The sequence below is a fragment of the Pyxicephalus adspersus genome, chromosome 6 (genome assembly GCF_032062135.1).
Source record: "Pyxicephalus adspersus chromosome 6, UCB_Pads_2.0, whole genome shotgun sequence".
NCBI classification, from domain to species: Eukaryota; Metazoa; Chordata; class Amphibia; order Anura; family Pyxicephalidae; genus Pyxicephalus; species Pyxicephalus adspersus.
This window is the reverse complement of record NC_092863.1, coordinates 46,943,458-46,964,716: the sequence shown is the minus strand read 5'-3', so window position 1 is coordinate 46,964,716 and position 21,259 is coordinate 46,943,458. Positions and strand designations below refer to the sequence as shown.

Genomic DNA, 21,259 nt, shown 5'->3' with positions numbered 1-21,259 from the left:
TTACTTTGTACTAATCATTTTTATAAAATAAAATCATAACACAATAGCTAGAAATTGTTTTTATTTACACTTACAGAAATTAATTTGAAGTACAATAGATAAAACATAATCGAGCTGCATAATTTACATTTATACATTAAAACACATGTAAAAAACATGGATAAAAAAAAAGTACATTTACAAAAAAGGAGGAAGATGTGGTGAAGGTCAGGAGGGTCCTATGGAATGACACAAATTCCTGGAATGAGAGAGAGAAGAATTAGCACCAGCACCTATACCCTGACAGCCATGGCCTCTCAAATAAAATCTACTGCATAAATCAGTGGAGCTCATCTGGAAAATGACCCGAGACCAGTTTGACTCATTTTACTCATGACAAGTGAGCAATCTGGTTAGTCTTTTCATTAAGCACTTTGAAGCCATAAAATATACATTTACACATCATATTTACATATACAATAAAAGAAGTCTAATAAAGTACTAATTGCAGCTGCAAGGTCAGTGCTGTATGGTTAGATTAAATGAGATTTTTAGCGTCTGTAATACTGCGTGTGCCAAGGAATGGGTATATGCACTGTAGGCTACATCCATGAATATTAAAAGGCATTCTATAGTCTAAATAAATATATACCTTATGCAGCAGTACCTTCTGTGTAACATCCTGCATTTTACTATACCAAATCGGGATTCCTTTTACTGTACTCCCAATGCATTTGTCCATCCCATATATTCAAACCAATATTTCAGTTTTTACAACAGAGATTGCATTGGTGATTCCCTACTATTATAGCTCATTATTTGCTCAGATGGGAGAGGCATTACAGAAATTGCCAGAAAAAATAAGTTTTCACTGGCAGAAGAGTCTAAGGATCCTTTGGGAGATATAGATAAAAAAACAACCCAAATCCTATCCACAGGTATCATTCCAGAACCTAAATACCAGTATAATAAATTTTCCAAAACTGGATGAGATGTTTATTAGTCTCAAAATTCACAGCGGGGTTAAGAATTTACCATGTCACTTACACAGGAAAAGTTAGAATTTAGGCAATGAACAATAAGTTACAAAAGTACTTTTTAACTTTTGTTTTGACTTTACAACATACCTTTATGACAGAAGGGAGATGAGAGCATCCAAGAACTTGCTACGGTCTTCTGTTCGCAGTTCAATGACTAGTAAAAAATAAAAATCACAAGTCACCAATTTTTCTGGAAAATGGAATACTGAACTGTTCTAGTCCTGACATGTGGAAAATACACATCATTAACAGATTAGAGTTCTCTTAGACCAACTTGGAAGTACCATTTTCCCCTTGTTAAGCAGTTGGAGGGGGAAGGGGGGACATAGTCCAACTGGCGAAATTCCAAACACTCAAAGCATGTTGAGAGGGACACAGGTCACAGTGAACTTGCACGGTTTGACCTCATTAAAGCCCACTGTTATAGCTACTGTGCAGCTGGCTGCAGACCGACAATAACAGGTAGGGCCTTTTTTAAACAAAAGCAGGATTTAAAAATAAACACAAGCTTTTCATTTGTGTTCCCAAAGAGGCCGATATAGTAATAACATACCGGACATATCAAACTGATTGTGAAGAGTCCGAGAACTGGTGCTTTCTGCAGCTTTCTCAAATGCCCGACCAAAGAAACTGTAATCAAAATGAAACATTGCAGTTGTAGGAATGGCAACAGGTGAATTCACATTGTGTTTTATACATTTATTACACACACACACACACACACACACACACACCCCTAAGCCAACCCTGAAAAGAACAGATTTAAAAACTGGAAATTTAGAATAGCAATTTCTATCCCTATCATATATAGTAGAAAAGCTTTATATTTTCATACGGCTTTACAGCCTTAACATTCATAACACTGAGCACACACACTAATGTGAAATTGCGCCACCTCCTGGCTAGCAGAGAAGGTGCACAAATAGAATGAGCTGAGAATACACATCTTGCCATAATACAAATTTTCACACTTAAAAGGAAAGTGCAACAGAAACTAAAACCTTCAAATTGTCATGCTCTGGTAAAATAAAATATTTCTTAACATAGTATGATAGGAGTGAAAAGTACATGCCATTCCCACTGTTCAAACTACGTTGTGTAGAGGAGACATTACGAAACGATTAATGTGCAGGCTCCATTACCCACATCACTGAATGCAAAGAAAAGCAAAGCACACTGCATCTGACCTCCCATCATGTCCAATTAACCCCTTCCCTCAAATCATACAAACTTACTTTTTCTTGTCAGAGCTCTCCACTTCTGGAGGAATTCCGACCATGATCACAGTTCCTTTCTCAACATCCAGAGGAGCTGCCAGGACCAGTGGAAGCATTTTACAGCGCTTATTTTTTGTCTGAAATAAAGCCATTTGTAAAAGATTTACCTTACTATATTTACTTTAAATGTAAATATAAAATGAATTTGTTATAGTCGTTATAGTTTGTTATAGTACAGTTAAAATACAGAGTAACCCCAGACAGGACAAAGGTTGACAATATATACCAAGCTATAGGACTATGCTTTGTTATTGCAATAACAGAACCAAGCCAGCAGTCCCAGGTTCACTAGCAGTGATACTTATGAATTCTGTCATGACTCAGTTTAAATTCAAGATCCATGTATAGGTAGGCATCTAGTAAATACCACTGGAATGACTGCTGCATGCTAGATACTTCAGGTGCAAAATTGAATTTCATGTATGACAGGACACAAACACCATATCTAAACTCCAATAGTGGGCCTGATTTATGAAAGCTCTCCAAGGCTGGAGAGGATACACTTTCATCAGTGAAGCTGGGTGATCCAACAAACCTGAAATGGATTTCTTCAAAGTCATTTGCTATTTGTTAGCAAATGTTTTTAATCCTGGACCAGATCCATTACAGGTTTGCTGGATCACCCAGGTTCAAAGATGAAAGTGAATCCTCTCCAGCCTTGGAGAGCTTTCATAAATCAAGCCTAGTGTATACACTATCTGGGAGTTAGTATTGGGAAGGTAACCGTAAGCATTTCACATTTAGAATTCTGGTCTTATGCAGTAGCTAGTAACCCAATAATAATTATTATTGGGTTACTAGCTACTGCATAAGACCAGAATTAAAATTATAAACTAAAAAGGTGGAACCATAACAAAAGAACAAATGAAAGCTCGTCTTGCAGTTAAAGAAAACAGAAATAGAGGACTTTAAATTGAACCCTAACAGAGTGCAGAAAGAACTTCTCAACCCTAAGCGCGTGTACAGATGACAGGAGGATGTCCCCAGAGGTTACAGGAAATATGGTTGCTCTGTCAGCAGAAAGAAAATACAGTGAAGGCATTAAAGATGAGAAATTCATGTCTGGAGGAAGGAACAATGGCAATCTTCAGGGAAGACATTTGTAGAAGAAAGATTTGTAGTGCTGGCCTACATCAATTAATCATGGGGCCAGGAAAGACCTCTATCCTCCTCAAAACTTAAAACTGGCACCTACTTTAGGGAGTTTACAACACACTGTGTTGTATATCCTGTTACAACCAAAACAAATATGAGACATTGCATATACCTTTCGAAACAATACTTCAGCCAATGTATCCTTTGACCTGTAATCAAAACTATAAATTCAAATGTCATTTTTAAAATATTACAGTGTGCTTTTTTTTTTTAAACCAGGTAACATTCATACAATAAATGGTTTTTAAGGCCAAAAGATTTTTAATTCTCTGTAGAAAATTTAAGTGACAAAGGCACTGCTAGATCAATGATCTTTACAGTCATAGAAGCATAGGTTCGTCTAGAACTTACATCAGCCTAATAACTGGATGATAAATAAACAGCACCATGCTTATAAAGTTATCACTGCTCTCTATCATCCTGTCACCATGTTGCAGTCAGCACATCTGCCTGAAGTTGCCCTTTCAAACAGGTTTTGGGCAGAATGCTTTATGCACACCTTGTCTGCCCAGGCTTTAAAATATCAGATCTCTAATCTGAAAATGTTTGCTCCAATGTAGTTTCAGATAAAAACTTCCCCAATGAGAGGAACATTATCAGTAAACCTGGGATATCAAGCAAACCTGGAATTGATCTGGCCCAGGATTAAAAACATTTGCTAACAAATAGCAAAGTACTTTTTGGAAATCCATTCCAGGTTTGGTGGATCACCCAGGTTTACGGATGAAATTGATCTTCTCCAGTCTTGGAGAGCTTTAAGGCCCATAAAGCCAGTATTATGGACTGGTTCTTTAAGGCGGAAGTAGAAACACACTTACCTTTAAAACCGCAGTTACGTCGATCTATCAGGAGGTTTGCATGTTCGGGTCCCGCGTCGTCCTGGTATCTTTCATCTGCCTTTTCTGGGTGCCACCATCTTCTTCTTTCAAGTTCTTCTTAGCCGGGGTGATCAAGACAGAAAGGGGAGATGCTCCACCCCCTAGTGAAAGCTAGAGTCTTTTGAAGCCCCCAAATCCAAAGTTTACAAATTCTTTCATTTGTTTACTTACTGAACTGACAAAGGATTTCAGCAAGTATTTACAGAGCAGGCACAAGGAAACAGGCTTGGAAAACATCTTCACATCCGGTGTTCCCTGTGTGCACAATAACAGTTTTAGTGACAACTGCAGACTAGACAATAGAAATAAAAACTATTTCACAAGCAGCAAATAAAGTGGAAAAAAAATAAATAAAAGGAGATAAAAGCTCCCTTACGAACCTCCATGAGATAGCAGTACAAGAAAGGGCCCTGTGACAGGATGAGATTTGTGCAAATACAACTAGCCACAGTCTGCTGAATGGCACGTAAAAGCTTCTTGGCGAGCTCCAGACCAGTGTGTAATTTGTCCAGGTTGCTCCTATTAAAATAATAAATATAGGCAGCAAATTCAAGTTAGAGAATCTATCACTGCACACAAAACATAAAATGTATTAATTTAATTTCACGTACCTGGACAAGCTATCCAAAGCCTTAATAAAGTTATCAGTCCCGCTCTCATCCTTCTCTGCGTTTTCCAATAGTGAAATTACAGCGAACACAACATCACTGGCCAGAAATTTATTCTTAAATCCAAACTGCGCGCTGAAGGTCTGCACTCTGATGTCTTTCATTCTGTTAGATGAAGAAACAAATCAAACCTTGTTCACCAAATCACCTTATTTACCAAGGAAAGCAGCAAGCAAAATGAGTTTTGTAAAAAATCCTTAAATGAGAAAGGTATAATAAAGGCACAATCTAGCTATAAAGTAGACGTTGGATGCAAAGTTACATTTTTGTAGCAATTTCTGGCATGACACCTCCCCTAATACAATTATTTTACTTAGGTCGGCTATATGTCTATGCAGAACAGCAAGAAGCAGAAACTGTCCTCCATTTCATACTGGCGCATAGAGAAGTACACTCAGTTGACTCTGATAAGAACAGAGGCTCAAGAATTTGTTTAGAGTCATAGTGTAGGTCAGGGCAATATCATTTTGTAAAGTCTGAATAAAGCACATTTTCTAATGTTTTATCTATTTAAAACACACTGCAAGTACAGGAAAATAAATTTATATACATATATAATTAGGATACACTGGTGGATAGGTGTACCATTAGATAAGCAATAGATATCTCCCCAGTATGGATCATTTACCTGACAACCACCATATACCTATTAACCAGACTCTTCAAGTGCTCCTGAACTCTGCCTGCTCTGACAGGTAATGAGTGGGAAGGACTTCTAACAACCAGCAGCCATCATGAGCACTCTACATAGTTTACTATAGCAGGCAGAGTGGAGTTATTGTAAATGTCTGGTTGTAAGAAAAGACTTCCATTGCTTTACATTAGTCTGTCCAAGAGGAGGGTTCGAATGGGAATTGCAAATGGATCAGGCCAAAAACATTCATTCCCAAACAATTTACTGATCAACCATAGATTCAAAACACTCAAACATTTCAACAGATGTACACTTCCGTTAATGTTTTTATTGAATCCGACATCTAATCTTTTTAAAACATTAACTAATGAACATAAACATGAATTAAGGAAATATTGCTTATATCAAAGCACAATTACACATTTTTAGTCATAATAAATAACCTTTAAAGTGGTTTTGTACATATTATGGTAAAAATGTTAAATCAAGTCAGTAAAATATTAAATATTGCATATGTTGGAAATATATAATTGCTGCTAGACTACACAGATCTTTAGATGAAATTGTGTATTTATTCTATACAGTAACGTGTGTCAGTGTCTAAAAGTGAGCAGAAAACACAAATTCCCTAATTAAAGAGAAAACTGCCAACCAGATAAATAAATGGCTTGTAATGCTATATTACTATGTCCGTTTATTTTTGTAAGCATGAAAAACTTTTAATAAAAATTTAGATAAAAAAGTTAAAGTAAATAACTGCTAATAAACAGAATAAAACCCAAATAACTTTTTTCCCCTTTAGTTAAAAAAATTTATATTCCCTAAAATTATTTAAATATTCTGCTTTATTAGTCTCAGAATAATTTGTCCCCATCAGCCGTGTTTAAAGGTCAGTATGCATCTGTAATTTTATCCTTTTCTTGAATTAACCTTTCTATATATGCTGAGCCACTGGGACCGTTGTACATAAAATACAGCCATTCATTGAACTCAGTACAGAAGGAAAAGATATTAATATTGGCTATTTGATATTTAGACTAGCATGCCACAAAGAAGCAGGAGAAAGTTAGTGGTGGCCAGCAGATAGTAGTCAGAGATAAATAAAATGTTGAGGAGGGGAGGGTCATAACAGTTTGTCAAAGAGGATCTGTATGCCATGAAGGTATAACAATTTGGGGAGAGGACTTGTGAGATAGAGTAGCACCAACAGGAGGAGGACTTTACAGACACATTTACATTTGTACTGTATACAATTACTCTGTCCTGTAGGAGGTGGAATGGCAAACAACTGGTTATTTTATGAACTCTAGAGTACTTTCCCAATGAAAATGGTTGCTTTCTAAAGGTAAATTTCAGTACTTTTTTATGCAATTGAGCAGATAGACTTTTTTTGAGATTACAGCAACTTTCTTTGAAATTTGTTAATCCTGCATATATTCACAACAAATTTACAGACTCAGGGCACAATTAAAGGACTTTGAGTTGAAAAGGTATGTGTGCATTTTAGTATGAATGGAATATCTTATATACTACTATAATATAGGGGAGCAAATTTGTCCATTTATGCCCAAGAAAGAATGGAAATGCATGCACTATTAATTCCTAAGAAATGCTGTCTGGAAACCAAATCACAATATATAATAAATTATACCAATAAGAACCATGGCCCATTCATTTCTTAGTGCTTTAGAAAAACAGTAAGTGTATTTAAAATTACCCAAATTTGTTGGAAGATTCTTCTATCATTTCCCGGAGATTTTCTTTTAAGGATATGTCCATGGAGTTAAATTTTTGTTTTACTTGCTTCAATGGCAGTCTAGGAAAAAAAAAAACATAAAAAAAATGTGAAGTTAATCACTCACTAAGGAGTGAAGGTTTCTATTGTGTACAAGATTTCTTCTAAATGGTTCCAATCAATCTTTATCCAGGACCAAAGTCATTAGGATAATTATTAATGCTACATCTTAATCCTTTTTTGTGCAAGAAATTCCTTATTTGATAAATTCAGTTTGAGCTTTTTTAAAAAAAAAAAAAAAAGCAGTACCAGAAAAACATTTAAACCACAAATTGTTTGTTGCATTTTACTGGTCCAGAGAAAGTCAATTTAATCTTCACAGTATCACCTGAGCAACTCACATCTATGACTACCTATACCTTACAGTAAACATAGCATACCTGAGAATGTACATTATTGTTGTACTTTCTTTAGAAATACCAGTTTTATTCAACAATTATGGGAGACATACAATGACACACACTGGAGTGCAGGCACATAGACCAAAAAACAGAACAGATATGGGTACAATGTCATATGGAAGGCAAAACCCTATGGGTATAGAAATCCAATCTAGGATTCCCAATAAATAAACAGCAACCTTCAAAGCCTTGTCTTTGCTTTGGCTAGTATTATGAACAACAGCAAGCTATATTTTTAAGAGTACATGCAGAGATAAAAATGAAAGTGATTACTAATACATTACCCCATGTCAGCTAGGAACTCTTGAAGTCTTTTCTGGCCTTGAACAGACCAAAGTTTGAGTGCAGAAGTAGTGTAACAAGAGTTACAAATGCTTTCATACAAAGACCAATGTTGATACAATGAAAGACGCACACTGATTCCATGGTTAAAGAAAATAATTTTGACCAGAGGAATCAAAAATCCCTCCAAAAAATTGTTTTAAGAAGCATGATTTGTGCCCCATGTATGTGAACTCATGTGTGCCATACACATCCTGTCCAGGATCTTTTTGGACACTCTCATAGCTAAAAGACTGGGCATGGAACTATTTGGTTTGTGTTGAATATCTAAAATTTTATCAGGATACTCATATTCGAAGGCGATCCTCATGCAGTCAATAGAGAGAGTGTTTTCTTCATCCTCATTGCGGTGGTTGTGTCTAGAGACATGGCGCTGCAGAGTTCCCACATCCGTTACATATTTCATCCTTTAAAACAAGAGTGCAGGATATTTGCTAAGGTTGTGAGTATCTATCTTTTCATCCATCCGAGAACTGAAGCCATACACATTTAAAAAAGCAAAGGGGGGCAGACTGTACATCACAAAAAAAAAATAAACTAAAAGTAGACTTTTAAGTTATTTTACCACAAACAATATCACAAAACAAAAGACAGAGTTTAACACCCCAGCGTGCTTCTGCATCACATCCTGGGCTTGATCGATGTGATGCGTGAAGAGTCGATATGCTGAGGATGCAAAGGGGAGAAGCGCGCAGCAGGGCACCGCTCCGTCATTCTCCCCCTCCCCTCTTCATAGAGCAGAATAGTGCTGCATGTACAGCACTAGTTCATGTATCGTGCAGTCCTTAGTCCTTGGAAGGGATCGTGAAAGATTCTTTCCAATGACTATAATTGCACGTGTGTATGCAACAGGGTAGACAGTAAAGTACTGTTATTTTCTTTATTAACCCCCCTAGCGTTCTAATTCTGTCATTTTTTGATGCAAAAAGTGATCCTATTATTTTTTGCGTAGAAATTTTTGTTTATATTGTGGGCCTGTAATTCTTAGGATTAACTCCCGGGTATAATTATTATTTTTATTTATTATATTAGAATCATAATTTATAAAATAATAGATAATTATAAATCATTATTATAAAAAATAATGAAATATTAGCCCAAAACAATGTAATTTATCCAAAAAAAAAAATTTTATCAAAAATTTCCTTCTGAAATTTTCCAAACAAGGGTGCAATATTATTGATTAATAATAATATAAATTATATGCAGATTTTAGAAAAAAAATTTTACTTCAATTCAGGAAGTGATTAAAAAGTCATTAAAAGGTCAGGGCTAATAGCGTGCAAAATGTAAATCAGGGCACTGGGCAATGATGCTTGGTGCACTACAATATGTATTTATACTTTTATTATATGTTTTGATGTGTTTTTACTTAAAAAAAAAAAAAATTTAAAAGCAGATTACATAGTAATCTGCTTTTAAATTTCCCGCCCCCAGAATCCATCACTCCACCGCATCATCCGGAAGATGTCACACATCTTGCCGGGTGATGCGGTGGGGATGTACCCGCCCTACTTCATTCCCCTGCTCGCATCTCCCGGAGGCTGATCTCTGGGTGATGCGAGCAGGAGAGTGAGCAGCGGGGACATCATCCCCTACTCCCGGAGGGTGAGATCAGCCTCCGGGAGTAGGGGATGATGTCCCCGCTGCTCACTCTCCTGCTCGCATCACCCGGAGATCAGCCTCCGGGAGATGCGAGCAGGACAGCAGTAGATTCAGGGGGTGCTGCCAGCGGGAAATCTCCGCTGGCATCACCCTCTGGATTTACTATTGGTGATCGCATCTGCAGTTAGATGCGATGCACCAAGCAGAAATCCTGCACGGTGCATCGCATCTAACTGCAGATGCGTGCATCGGGGTGGTGGGGACCCGGGCGGTATTTAAAAGCAGATTACTCCGTAATCTGCTTTTAAATTTCCCGCCCGGCCACGCCCCCCGACGGAGAAGCGCCCCGCCATCACAGCGGGATCGTGAGATCGCCGCTGGAGCGCGGGGATAAGGTAAGAGGGACCCTCAAAGGTACCCCGAGTGTGACTCGGGATTACCGCTTTTTGCAATTTTTTCCACCCCGAGTCACACTCGGGAATACCGCTAGGGAGGTTAATTGCAATATCCAAGAAAGGGATCTGAGACTTGTCACAAGTAAATGCATGACTCAGATAAACCATTGAAAACAAATGCATCCCAGGGTAGCCAGTTCCTGAAACAATTCCTGAAGCAATTTCAGTGGCTAAATCTCTCTCTGGGTTTTATTTACATAACTATAATAAAAACAATCTTCAAAATTACAAATTGTACACATGCAAAAAATGTAAGTCACAAAACAGTAGACTAAAAGCATTAAAAGCCAAGTTTTTAGTATTGTATAGATTATAAAAAGTTAAATTAACCTATGCCAATTTTTTCCTGTGCTGTATATGTTCCCACTAGGCAGATTTACATCATTTTTTTCTCCTGGAAACCTTTGTCCATCTGACTAAATGTAATGGGGGGGGGGGATAATTTGGAGTTTTCATGGGAAGAAGAATTTTTAGGGAAGGTGTGTGTGTGTGTGTGTGTGTGGGGGGGGGAAAAAAATTTTTTTGTCCATGTTGACTTTTTTGGGAAAAAAAAAAAAAAAAAAAGATCGAGGAAAGGATCTTATTTGCAGTTACAATAAGACCAGAACAGAAAAAAAAATATTTAAGCAATTACATAATCAATTCAAAACAGAGTTAGTAATCCTGCCTGAATATATTAGTAACGTAATGTAATTTAAGACGCCATCTGTATTGTGAATTTTCTATTTTCTACAGGTAGGTTATATGGTGCTTGGTAGCCGTGATGAACCCTCCAACATTCAGAATAAAACTGAAGAGTACAGGTAGAAATGTAATATAGGAACACTTACTGAGTAATTCTGTCTTGAACCCATTGATCAGTCAAGCCAACAATAGCCCACCTAAAAGACAAAATTGTAAACAAATTTGTAAACACCCTACATTTATTGTAGACAATATGCAAAAACAAGGGATGATATCCAGTACAATGCTTACAAAATATGCCACATCCAATAAACAATTTATTTGAATTTGCAGAAAGTAATGGGACTTTAAAGGCAATCAGTTTGAAATAATATAACAAACCTAATTATTTATTTTCCAAAAATTTACAAAACATTACAACACTCATTGAGTACATTCATTTTAATGCTCTATCCTTGACGGGTTTTGTGGAACCCGCCCACTACTTCAGGAGGAAAACGGAGTGTTGTAATGTATTTTAATATTTTGTAAATTCCTGCAGCAGACAGCTGTATGAAATGTTAATCAATATGTAATCCATATAGAGCATTACAAACTCTGAACCCTTCACTAGAGTTTACAGTTTGAAAAAGCATTTTGAATGTAGTTTTTTCACAATGCAAATTATGCTTATTTGTTAAGCTTGTTTTCTATGGTGGGAAATGCAGAGCTGGTTGCTGTTCAAACCTCCAGCACACTGTTAATGGATCTTTGTAGCACTACTGTAACCTATTGCATCAATTTTTTTATGCTTTACAGGAAAAAAAAATCCCTCAATCTTATCAGTACTTTATTAGGTCAAATTTTTTTTAACATACCACAACATGTCATTTGAATCCTTTGACATAATCCAGGCCAGCTCAAACATCATCATTGCAGACTAAAAATAGAATTAAAAGGAAAAAATAGTTATTAAAGATTTACCTTCACATCTGGCAGTGCAGATATTTTTCTATACTTTAATTATGTACCTATGATTAGGGAATAACGTAAGTTACTGGAATAAACATGAGAGTTTCTTCTTTCCATCTCCTAGTAAAGATGCTAGTTTTCCAGCTGTTATACTGACAAGGTACCGGTATTCATTAATCTAAATTTCCAGGCCTTCTAATTTTTTTTAGGCCATCTCATTTCTGGAGTCACAAATGAGTTTAGATACATCCTGACAATATGCAATCCCGTAATAGCCAGGGTGAACACAAGCTATTAGGGCAGCAATAGTCACTAGGAAGGAAGCAGAATAGGTCCACATTATGGCTTTCTGATCTAGCAAGACCTGGAATTCACAATGGCAGTTTTACCATGAATAGTGGGAGGTTTCCACAGTATTTTTTCCCCAAAAGCCACAATCCTGGACAATTAAATCTCATGATTTAATGAAAAAAAAATAAAAATAAAGATCAACCAACCCAGCAGGTCGGCAAATATTCAGAAAGTTGAAAATATATTCAAATCTCAAGAGCTCCCATCACAGCCACAATCACTGTAGTCTTTCTTTAAATTTTTACTATGATGAGCAATCTAGTAGAAGGCTTAGAAAGAAAATATTTGATTTTCTAATGTCATTTCATCTGTCAATTCTGCACTTTTTACTTAGGATTAACCATGCTTATTCAGGTTTCATCAACATAGCCCCAGCTTGAATTACCCAGGTATGTAATAATGGGTTAGGACAACGCTGCTTCATTAAGTTGTTTAATGAGTTTTGATTGCTGAGCCATTATTCTGTAAATTATTTCAGAGGGAGCATATCACAAAATGTCAAATGGAAGCAGAATGCACCTGAAAACTATATGCATTAGAACACCGACAATAGAGATACTACAAATAAAAAGTCTTTTCAACTGTGTATGCTTGCATATTTATATATTGGTCCTGACAGCTAAACAAGATATTACTCCCAGATATTTACAAACTATTGCGAGATGCCAATTCTTCAGGCCAGATTACAAGTGGAAGCCTAAGAGTAAGGTTAGGTCAAGTGCAGGTCTCTAACATGCAGTAAAAAGGTAAACCAATGCAAATATCCCACAATCCACTTTACCGATGTTCCATGGTATTCATACTGTTCATAGTCAAACAGGATCTCCCTTCTGCAAAAAAAAAAAAAAAAAAAAAAAAAAAAAAAAGGAAAAGAAAAAAAAAAAAATTCAACTATACTCTGGCAAAGGATAAAGTACATATAGTATATATAAATTAACTCTTCTAATCTGATAAGACAACTATTATTGACAATATGTTAAGGGAGTTTACCTGCGTGCCTCCCACTCTCTCCTCTGTCGTCTCCTCTCAATTCTTCTTTCTACAGCTCCCTACAAAAAAAAAAATGATATACTTAGTAAAGTTATGTAGTCCAGTAAGAGGAAAACGCTGTCAATTTACAATACAGAGGTATAAAAACAGGAGGATTTTTTGCCAACTTTGCCAACATAGCCCAGAAATGTTAGAAAGCACAGGAAAGGTCACGATTAGGATTACTACAAATTCCTTTCTCCTCTAGTTCTCATACTAGTAGCCATGAGTCCCAAACTTTAAAGTAATGTACCTCATCAAATCGTCTCCTCTTTCCTGAAGGTTCAGAGCCATCACTTTCATTACCAGAATCCTCTCCATCCTCATCCTCTTCATCATCACGGAAAATGTCATCATATGCTGGGATTTCCAGGTCATCATCTTGTTTGATTAACAACTTTATCTGCATGGAAAGTTGTATTATTGTAGGAATGTATAAAACTATTACATGTCTCAGTACTGCACACATACCTGGGTATCATTGTAAACATTCACCACATCTACCGGCCTGTGGGTGTCACAAATAAAGAAGACGGCCTCGTCTTGTGGCTGCAGAGTCTCCAAAAGATCGATATTTCCACCACAATTTATAAGTACAAAGTAACGAAACTGCAAAACAAACAGATCATAATTCAACTCACCCTCTATTTCACTTAGCTACAAGTTTTGTGTTGTATGATGAATAAATTTTTATGCAGATGCTTCATTAAAGAAGAATAACTAAACAAAAAAAAAAAAAAAAAAAAAAACACACTTATCTGGCGGGACCCGATGCAGGACACCCCCAGAGTCATCAGACTGCCCTACAACCCCGCAGGGCAGTCTGATGACTCTGGGGGTGTCCTGCCATCTTCGTCTTCGCAAGAAAAATTTGCCAATTTCACTGCGCATGCGTGAGATTGGCAATGTTTTTTCCACACGAAAAGTCTCTTCTGCGCATGCCCAAGCATCTCGGGCAGAAGGAGTGCCCAAGAGCCTCCCAGGATGCCTGATGAAGATATCCCAAGAGGCTTTGCACTCCCATTCATTCTCAACAGCCTAGGTGTTGCATCCTTTAAAAAAAAAAACAAAAAAACAAAAAAAAAAAAACAGAATTTTTACCCTACATAAAAGGGTTGTCTGCCCTTTTAGGTAAAATGAAAATTCTGAGTTTAGGTACGCTTTAACTAAAAACCAAACAGAAGCAAAAGAAGGTAACAGCCACAGGCACAAAAACATTATTCAAAGTGGCCAAATCTCAGCTTCTCTTGATAATTTTCCTGTCTAGTTGCTGATCCAGGTTACAAACACTCAGAACAACAATAGACTCTACACCATCTTTTGTATTTCTTTTGCCAATATGTAGGAAAAAAAAAAATTCAAGGTAACATACGTTCTTCAGCTCGTACATTACAATCAGCTATTTAAAGTTACTTTAATTCTGTGCAGACAGGGCTAAGAAAAACAACTTTGAAAGAAGCAGACAGAAAAACTTTTGTGTTCAGCTTTACCTGCTCTTTGTGTTCAAGGAAAACTATTTCAAGCTCCTGCCAACCAGATACTGGAACCAGCGTATACTGAACGTGGTCACACTGAAATAAAGACTAGTAAAGAGAAATTGTATTCGGGTTTAGCTGCATCATACTGAACTCAGTTTATCTAAACAAATAATTTTAATGAAAAAAATAGTAGTATCCTTGCAGAAAATTGGGTTATCTGATTTACAAAAAATTTGCACTAGCGTTTGAAGTAAAAAAGGAGTTAAATTATCAAAATAACCAGATAAAAAGGGACTGGGGAGAACAATCGAATCCATTACAAAAAAAACAGTAAATAAAAAAAAGCATGGAACAAAGTATGAAAACTATAAATGCTTCCAATTGTCAATCTCAGTAAACTGTTTAAGTAATTTTGTAACTGAAGGTTTTCTTATTAGCAAGTGACAAATGGTTAACCATAATTAAACTTTTTTTTAAACTGGCAATGAGCTGCTTTTAACATTTCAGTGTCCCTTTATTAAAAAAAATAAAATAAACCACCTTACCTGAAGTATTTTACATGCACACAGTGCATCCACGTCAGGTGCGACGAGGAGAAGCACACGCTGAAAACAAAAAGATTATAAGTAGGTACTCCTTTATATTCAGTGTGATTTCTATACAAAAATATTTTATTCTGTTGATTATGAGGCAGTAGATTTATTCGCTAATATGATTAGGAATGTGATTACACTTTTCTCTTTCATGCATCATGCAGGCGTTTGTATTTAGGTATTCATGCTCTGTGCAGCTATGAAGGATGTAACCAAAATAATTTGGTAGAATACTCCAATACTCTTCTGATATTTAGCAAATGGTTTGATGGAGTTTCACCTTGTGTTAATGGCCTTAGCTGTAAATGCTTTCAAGATCATTCAGAATTGCTATTTAAAGTACAGTGCTGTATAATCCCCTTGGTGCTTTATAAAGTTTAACAATAATAGGAATAAAAATATTATTGATTGTGCTTTTTCCGTCTTTCTGACCTGCGTGAAAACCTACTGAAATTGAACAAAAGCCTATCGACAGCCCCAAGATGCGGTCCCTATCAAAACTGGAATTTATTGGCTACTAGGCCATTTTAGGAGGTCAAGAAGACACACTAGGCCGGACTCTCTCTCTTGCTGATGGCTCCGCCCCCACCACGAACACCCCTGAAGGGAAATCCCTCTCCTCCACAATGCATACAGAGGAAAGGGAATGTCCCCTTACCCCGGAAGTGTTAACGTTGGCCGCGGTAAATAGGGAAGGGAGGCATAACAAGGAGGCTCAAGAGCCACAGGTTGCCAACCTCTGCTGGCCGGGATAAGGCCTGATCGACCAGGGGGGTGTTAGGCCGGAACAGATTACTGGCTTGGTATCTGGCCTGAAGGCCGGAGTTTGCTGACCCCTGACTTTCCTTGTTACTCATCGCTTTAAAAGATAAATCATTGCAGACACTTAAAGATACAAATTGGGTGGGTATATTAGTCCTGGATGAAAATCATTATAAGGTATATTTCCTAGTTTATTGTGTTACTGAAATTGTCTGCTAATAAATGCCAATTGCTATTTGTGCAGTTGCATTTAGTAGCCGTCGGTCACATAAAGGGAATTATTCTTTGATAAATGTACAAACAATAACCCCTTCATCCTTTTTTAAAAACTGTCAAAATTGCAGATTTCTACCTAAAGCAAACATCTGGGGATAGGAAGAAACACAAGAAAGGAATATTGCATAGCTCAGGTCGTACAGGAGTAAAATAGAAAAAAAAAACTCCCTAAATGCCAGTGAGGTCAAAAGCAGCGACTGCACCTTTGAACAGACCAGGGTAGATTATTCTGGACAGTTAAAACAGAACCATACTCAAAAGTAAAAAAAATAAATAAAACACATTTACCTTCAATCCCGCAGCGCAATATAATCACTCTTGGGGTGTCCAGCATCGGGAGCTGCGTCATCTTGGCATCCGTCCCGGAGCCGGCACTGTCATGTTTGTCTTCTCTTCGGGTTCTTCATCCTACATCACCCGACCTAGGCGCAAGATCGGGTGACGTAGGATGAAAATTAAAATTTGCCGATCTCACTGCGCATGCGTGAGATGGGCAAATATTTCTCTGAGCAAAAGCGCCCAGGCATGCGCAGAAGCGCCAAGAGCCTTCCGGGATGCCCGACGCAGATATCCTGGGAGGCTTTGCGCTCCCATTCATTCTCGACCGCCTAGGCGCCCGAAAATTAGTGGGTGGTGCTGCATTTTTTTTTTTTTTTTTTTAAAAGGGTGTTGCACCTAAAAAAAAAAAAACCAAAGAATTTTTATCTTACATAAAAAGGTCCTCTACCCTTTTATGTAAAGTGAAAATTCCGAGTTTAGGTACAGAGACAGAGATTATGATTCTGTCTCCAAAAGACAACCATACAATGATTTGGAAAGATCTATATTACATGGGCTGTCTCTTGAGATCCAAAAGTTCAGATAGTGTAAGTAGTCTTAGGCTAAAACTATGTACATAGAATCTTGCGTGTGTACAGTGCTCATTGTCCATCGTACAAACGATGGTCCTGGCGGATCCACAGATGTCTAACAATCTTAATGGAAGTGAAGGGGAGAGAGCGCAGCAGGGTGACGCTCTGTTGTTCTTCCCTCTCCATAGAGCAGAATGGTGCTGTATGTACAGCACTCATTCATGAATCATGCAGTCATTTGTCACTGGTAAGGATTGTGAAAGACATGTGTATGTAGCCTAACAATACAACATTGAGGATATAAGAACTTTGCTGTTGTTTACAATCATAAAATGGATAATGGATGTCTTTATATTACCAAATGTCAGGGTTGATAAAAGAAAGTGAAACACAGACTACATAAAAAAAAACAAAAAAAAACAACTTTATCTACATCTCACAGGGCACTACCAGGATCCAACTTATCAATAATTACTAAGCCAACTTACATTTTTGTCCTTGTTTAATTTAAACAAAATCTGATATGAGCATATGCTTAACCCAAGCTGGTACACTGCAAGCAATAATTCAACACCAGCTTGCCCTCCAAATGATGGCAGTACCACTATGGGGTGCCAGCTAGGATTAATGCATGTAGTCTGGCGCCAAAACCACTGACAGGTAAAGGGAATAATGCTAAATATTTCCTTAAACTGGCAACTATCAAGAGAAGAATATATTTTATGCTACAAATGAATGGTCAGGTCTTGACCGTGATGTTCTAGAAGAAGCAATGCATAAGAAACTGAGCAGCTTGGACAAAGCCAGATTGTGAGGGCTAAATGAATGACCAGAACATCTCCAAAAGTCAACCCCAGCCACCAGCGAGACCTGTTTCTAATAGTACTAAATAGGATTTATTCCTGCTGTACCGGTTTCATATAAAGCAGCGGTTGCCAACCTTTTGGACCCTTTGGACCACTAAATTCATAATTTTAAATCCTGTGGATCATGTTTATTTGAATTGTTTTAAAAAGACAAATACATTTGTAAAATAATGATCTTCCTAATGGTCTGTGGAGGCTCTGATTCATTGATCAGCTCACGGTTAAGTGAAGTATTACTGTTGGTACTATTATCATTAGCTGCATAAACTTATTACTAAAGAAATGCAAAATATTTGTTTGCTTTTTCAAAGTTATCAAAGTCAAACTTTTTGATAATACCTCATACAACTTAAGACTACACTGTTTTTCTGTCTAGTACGGTTTGTGCAAATTAAAAGCCAAAAACTCCTATTCAGACTATAAGAATGTATTTGAATACTTTACTTTGTATTTTTGTTTCATTAATATTATTAAAACATTAAAATTTCAAATAACTTCCACATTTTTGTGGACCACCAAAATGTTCTCACCACTGGTTGGCGACTGCCGATAAAAAAAAACAAAAAACAGTTTATGCCCAAAGAACAAAATGGCTCTGCTGCAGTTCCAGTGCTGCCATTATGAGAGTGGAGGCTCCCTGGTTCACTGATGCACCGTCTATCCTGGGTCTATTAGAGTTCTATACTATGTGATTGGCCAGTGAATTGCCAAGAAAGGAAAGAGCAGTAAAAGAGGCAAGGAGTTTTACTGAATGAAAGCCAATGCTCTCACTGCCACAGCTGTTCTGTTCACTGGGGGTAGACTGCTTCTTTGTATATACAGGTAGTCCCCGAGTTAAGGACATTCGACATACAAATGACTTCTAGATACAAACGGGGCATATCTGCTCTTGTGTGCAGGACAGAGACTTGATGGGGGAGGGGTCAGTTCGCATGACTTGCAGAAGAAATCTTTTGCTGTTCTGTAACCTCTTGTAACTCTTTAATGACCAAGAAACTCTGCAGTTGTTTACTTTTGCATATCAAAGCACAGATTGCCTCAGAAGTTTAATGAGTGTCTAGGAGCCATAAAGATTTTTTTTTTTGCTTTGTTTGTGATGAACTCACAGTGAGGATTTTATACTGTAACTGACACCACACTGCCTAATAATATGTTGACACAAACATCTGTCCTAATTTAATACTAAAATAATGTACCTGTTCCAATTTACATACAAATTTAACTTAAGAACCTACAGTCCCTATCTCGTATGTAACCCGAGGACTAGCTGTATACAGAGATGGGACAGCAAGGTTTCTGACCATGAGAGTAAGGGCTACACAGCTGCAGAGCAAAGTGCCTATTCTGATCCCTGTCCACTATGGTGAATCTATATTTTCTTTTAGACTATTTGATGTCTGGATGTGCAGATCCTTTATTTGTAGAAAAAACTGCAGCAGGATGCCCTGTGCGAAGAAAAAAAAACTCCAAAATGTATTATTTTGGCTGCTCACTTTATGATGAGGCAATAAAAAGATTTCCCAGAACTGATCCTGGAGACTCAAAGTAAAGACAACATTGCATTACTAAAGGGACACCCAACACAATATAATGACCATCCATGTGGAGTCAAATTGCACATCGCTCTTCTTCTGCCACCTCCCTTTTCAGTTCTCTTCATTGTCTGCCATTTCACCCGAGAACCAAATTCAAGCTCCTGTGCTTTGCCTTTAAATCCCTCAACAGTTCTTGGCCCACTTACCTTTCTCACCTAGTAAAAAAATACTCCCCCAGCCACTCTCTCTGCTCCTCCAATGACGTCCTAACGTTTTCCTCACTCATCCCACGCACAACTTTTCTAGAGCCACCCTGACCCTCTAGAATGGTCTTCCTCATCCTATTCAGCTTGATCCTACTTTCTGCTCATTTAAAGGAGCACTCAAAACCCATTTTTTCAAACTTGCCTACCCTTCGTCTTCTGTCTCCTAAACTGTCACTGCTTCCCACCACTACATATCCCCCTTCTATGGTGTGTTACTTCCCCCATCTCCTAGATTGTAAGCTCTTCGGGGCAGGGTCCTCTCCTCCTGTGTCATTGTCTGTTTCTGTCTATTATTTGCAACCCCTATTGAAATGTACAGCACTGCGTAATATGTTGGCGCTATATAAATCCTGTTTATTAATATTAATACTACTACTAATAATATTAATTGGATATATACCATACTCATGCATTGTATTAGCCATGCAATCACACCTTTCAGCACATAGAATGCGTATTTTTATGCGATGACATTGTGATATGTGCACATTCCTTTCCTCTGGACCCTCATTCATATCCACACATAACTAAAAAACATTCACACACTTTCCTTATCGTCCCCGCACATAAGAGGAGGGGGTCAGGCTTCCATCCCTATGGGGAGCATTGTGTACACGGGGCCTATTGGAACCATTCATGGCGATAGGCCCACAACACAGCCACATACACCGACTGCTCGGAGCTCACACTGGGGTCTCATTACTAATAATTTGCCCCTCATACATGTCCTAATACATTCATTCCCCCCAGGACTCATTCACTATCAAGCTCTATACACATCCTATTACATTCACTCTAAAGCTCTATACACGTCCTATTACATTCACTCCCCCCCAGGACTCATTCACTATAAAGCTCTATACATGTCCTATTACATTCACACCCCCCCAGGACTCATTCACTCTAAAGCTCCATACATGTCCTAATACATTCACTCCCCTCCCAGGACTCATTCACTTTAAAGCTCTATACACGTCCTATTACATCCACTCCCCCCCAGGACTCATTCACTCTAAAGCTCTATACACGTCCTATTACATTCACTATAAATCTCTATACACGTCCTATTACATTCACTCCCCATATGTTCTGCAATACAATAGAGAGGGATAAAAGCCCCAACAAGTCACAGCACACCCCCTGTGCCCGGCCCTCACCTGGTGCACTATAACATCGTAGAATTCCTTACGAAGGTCGCTGACAAACATTTTTGCGGCTGGCGGGTGTCTGTCCTCGAAACTGGCGCTAAAGTTCTCTCCTATCACAGAGCCAGCTACTTCCTGACGTAAAAGCAAACCCCAGCCATTGACAGCTACCCATAGAGGCAAGCCAGCCAATGAGAACTCTGTAAAGTCCTAGCTGTCATTTCCGGGCGAGCCGTAGGTGAT

General features: G+C 37.7%; 1 protein-coding gene across 1 annotated transcript; it reads right to left on the bottom strand.

The window, feature by feature from the left end:
* Positions 1-46: 46 nt before the first annotated feature.
* On the bottom strand, positions 47-21,186 carry CDC45 (cell division cycle 45). The gene is made up of 19 exons (XM_072415652.1): positions 21,029-21,186; positions 15,268-15,327; positions 14,735-14,827; positions 13,716-13,853; positions 13,498-13,647; positions 13,206-13,264; positions 12,997-13,045; positions 11,771-11,832; positions 11,060-11,110; positions 8,457-8,576; positions 8,112-8,243; positions 7,349-7,447; positions 4,941-5,102; positions 4,710-4,848; positions 4,501-4,584; positions 2,255-2,373; positions 1,573-1,649; positions 1,107-1,173; positions 47-238 (listed from the first exon to the last, which is right to left on the bottom strand). The coding sequence occupies exons 1-18, from the start codon at positions 21,077-21,079 to the stop codon at positions 1,109-1,111; spliced, it is 1,710 nt and encodes a 569-aa protein (XP_072271753.1). The 5' UTR covers positions 21,080-21,186; the 3' UTR covers positions 47-238; positions 1,107-1,108.
* Positions 21,187-21,259: the final 73 nt, after the last annotated feature.

Bases quoted from the DNA above. Each gene is read 5' to 3' on its own strand.
- CDC45 (XM_072415652.1), bottom strand. From the start codon at position 21,079: ATGTTTGTCAGCGACCTTCGTAAGGAATTCTACGATGTTATAGTGCAC. The intron at 11,111-11,770 runs GTATGTTAAAAA...TTTGTCTTTTAG, and splicing joins GATTCAAATGACATGTTGTG to GTGGGCTATTGTTGGCTTGA. The intron at 7,448-8,111 runs GTAATGTATTAG...TTTTTTTCCTAG, and splicing joins GAGTTCCTAGCTGACATGGG to ACTGCCATTGAAGCAAGTAA.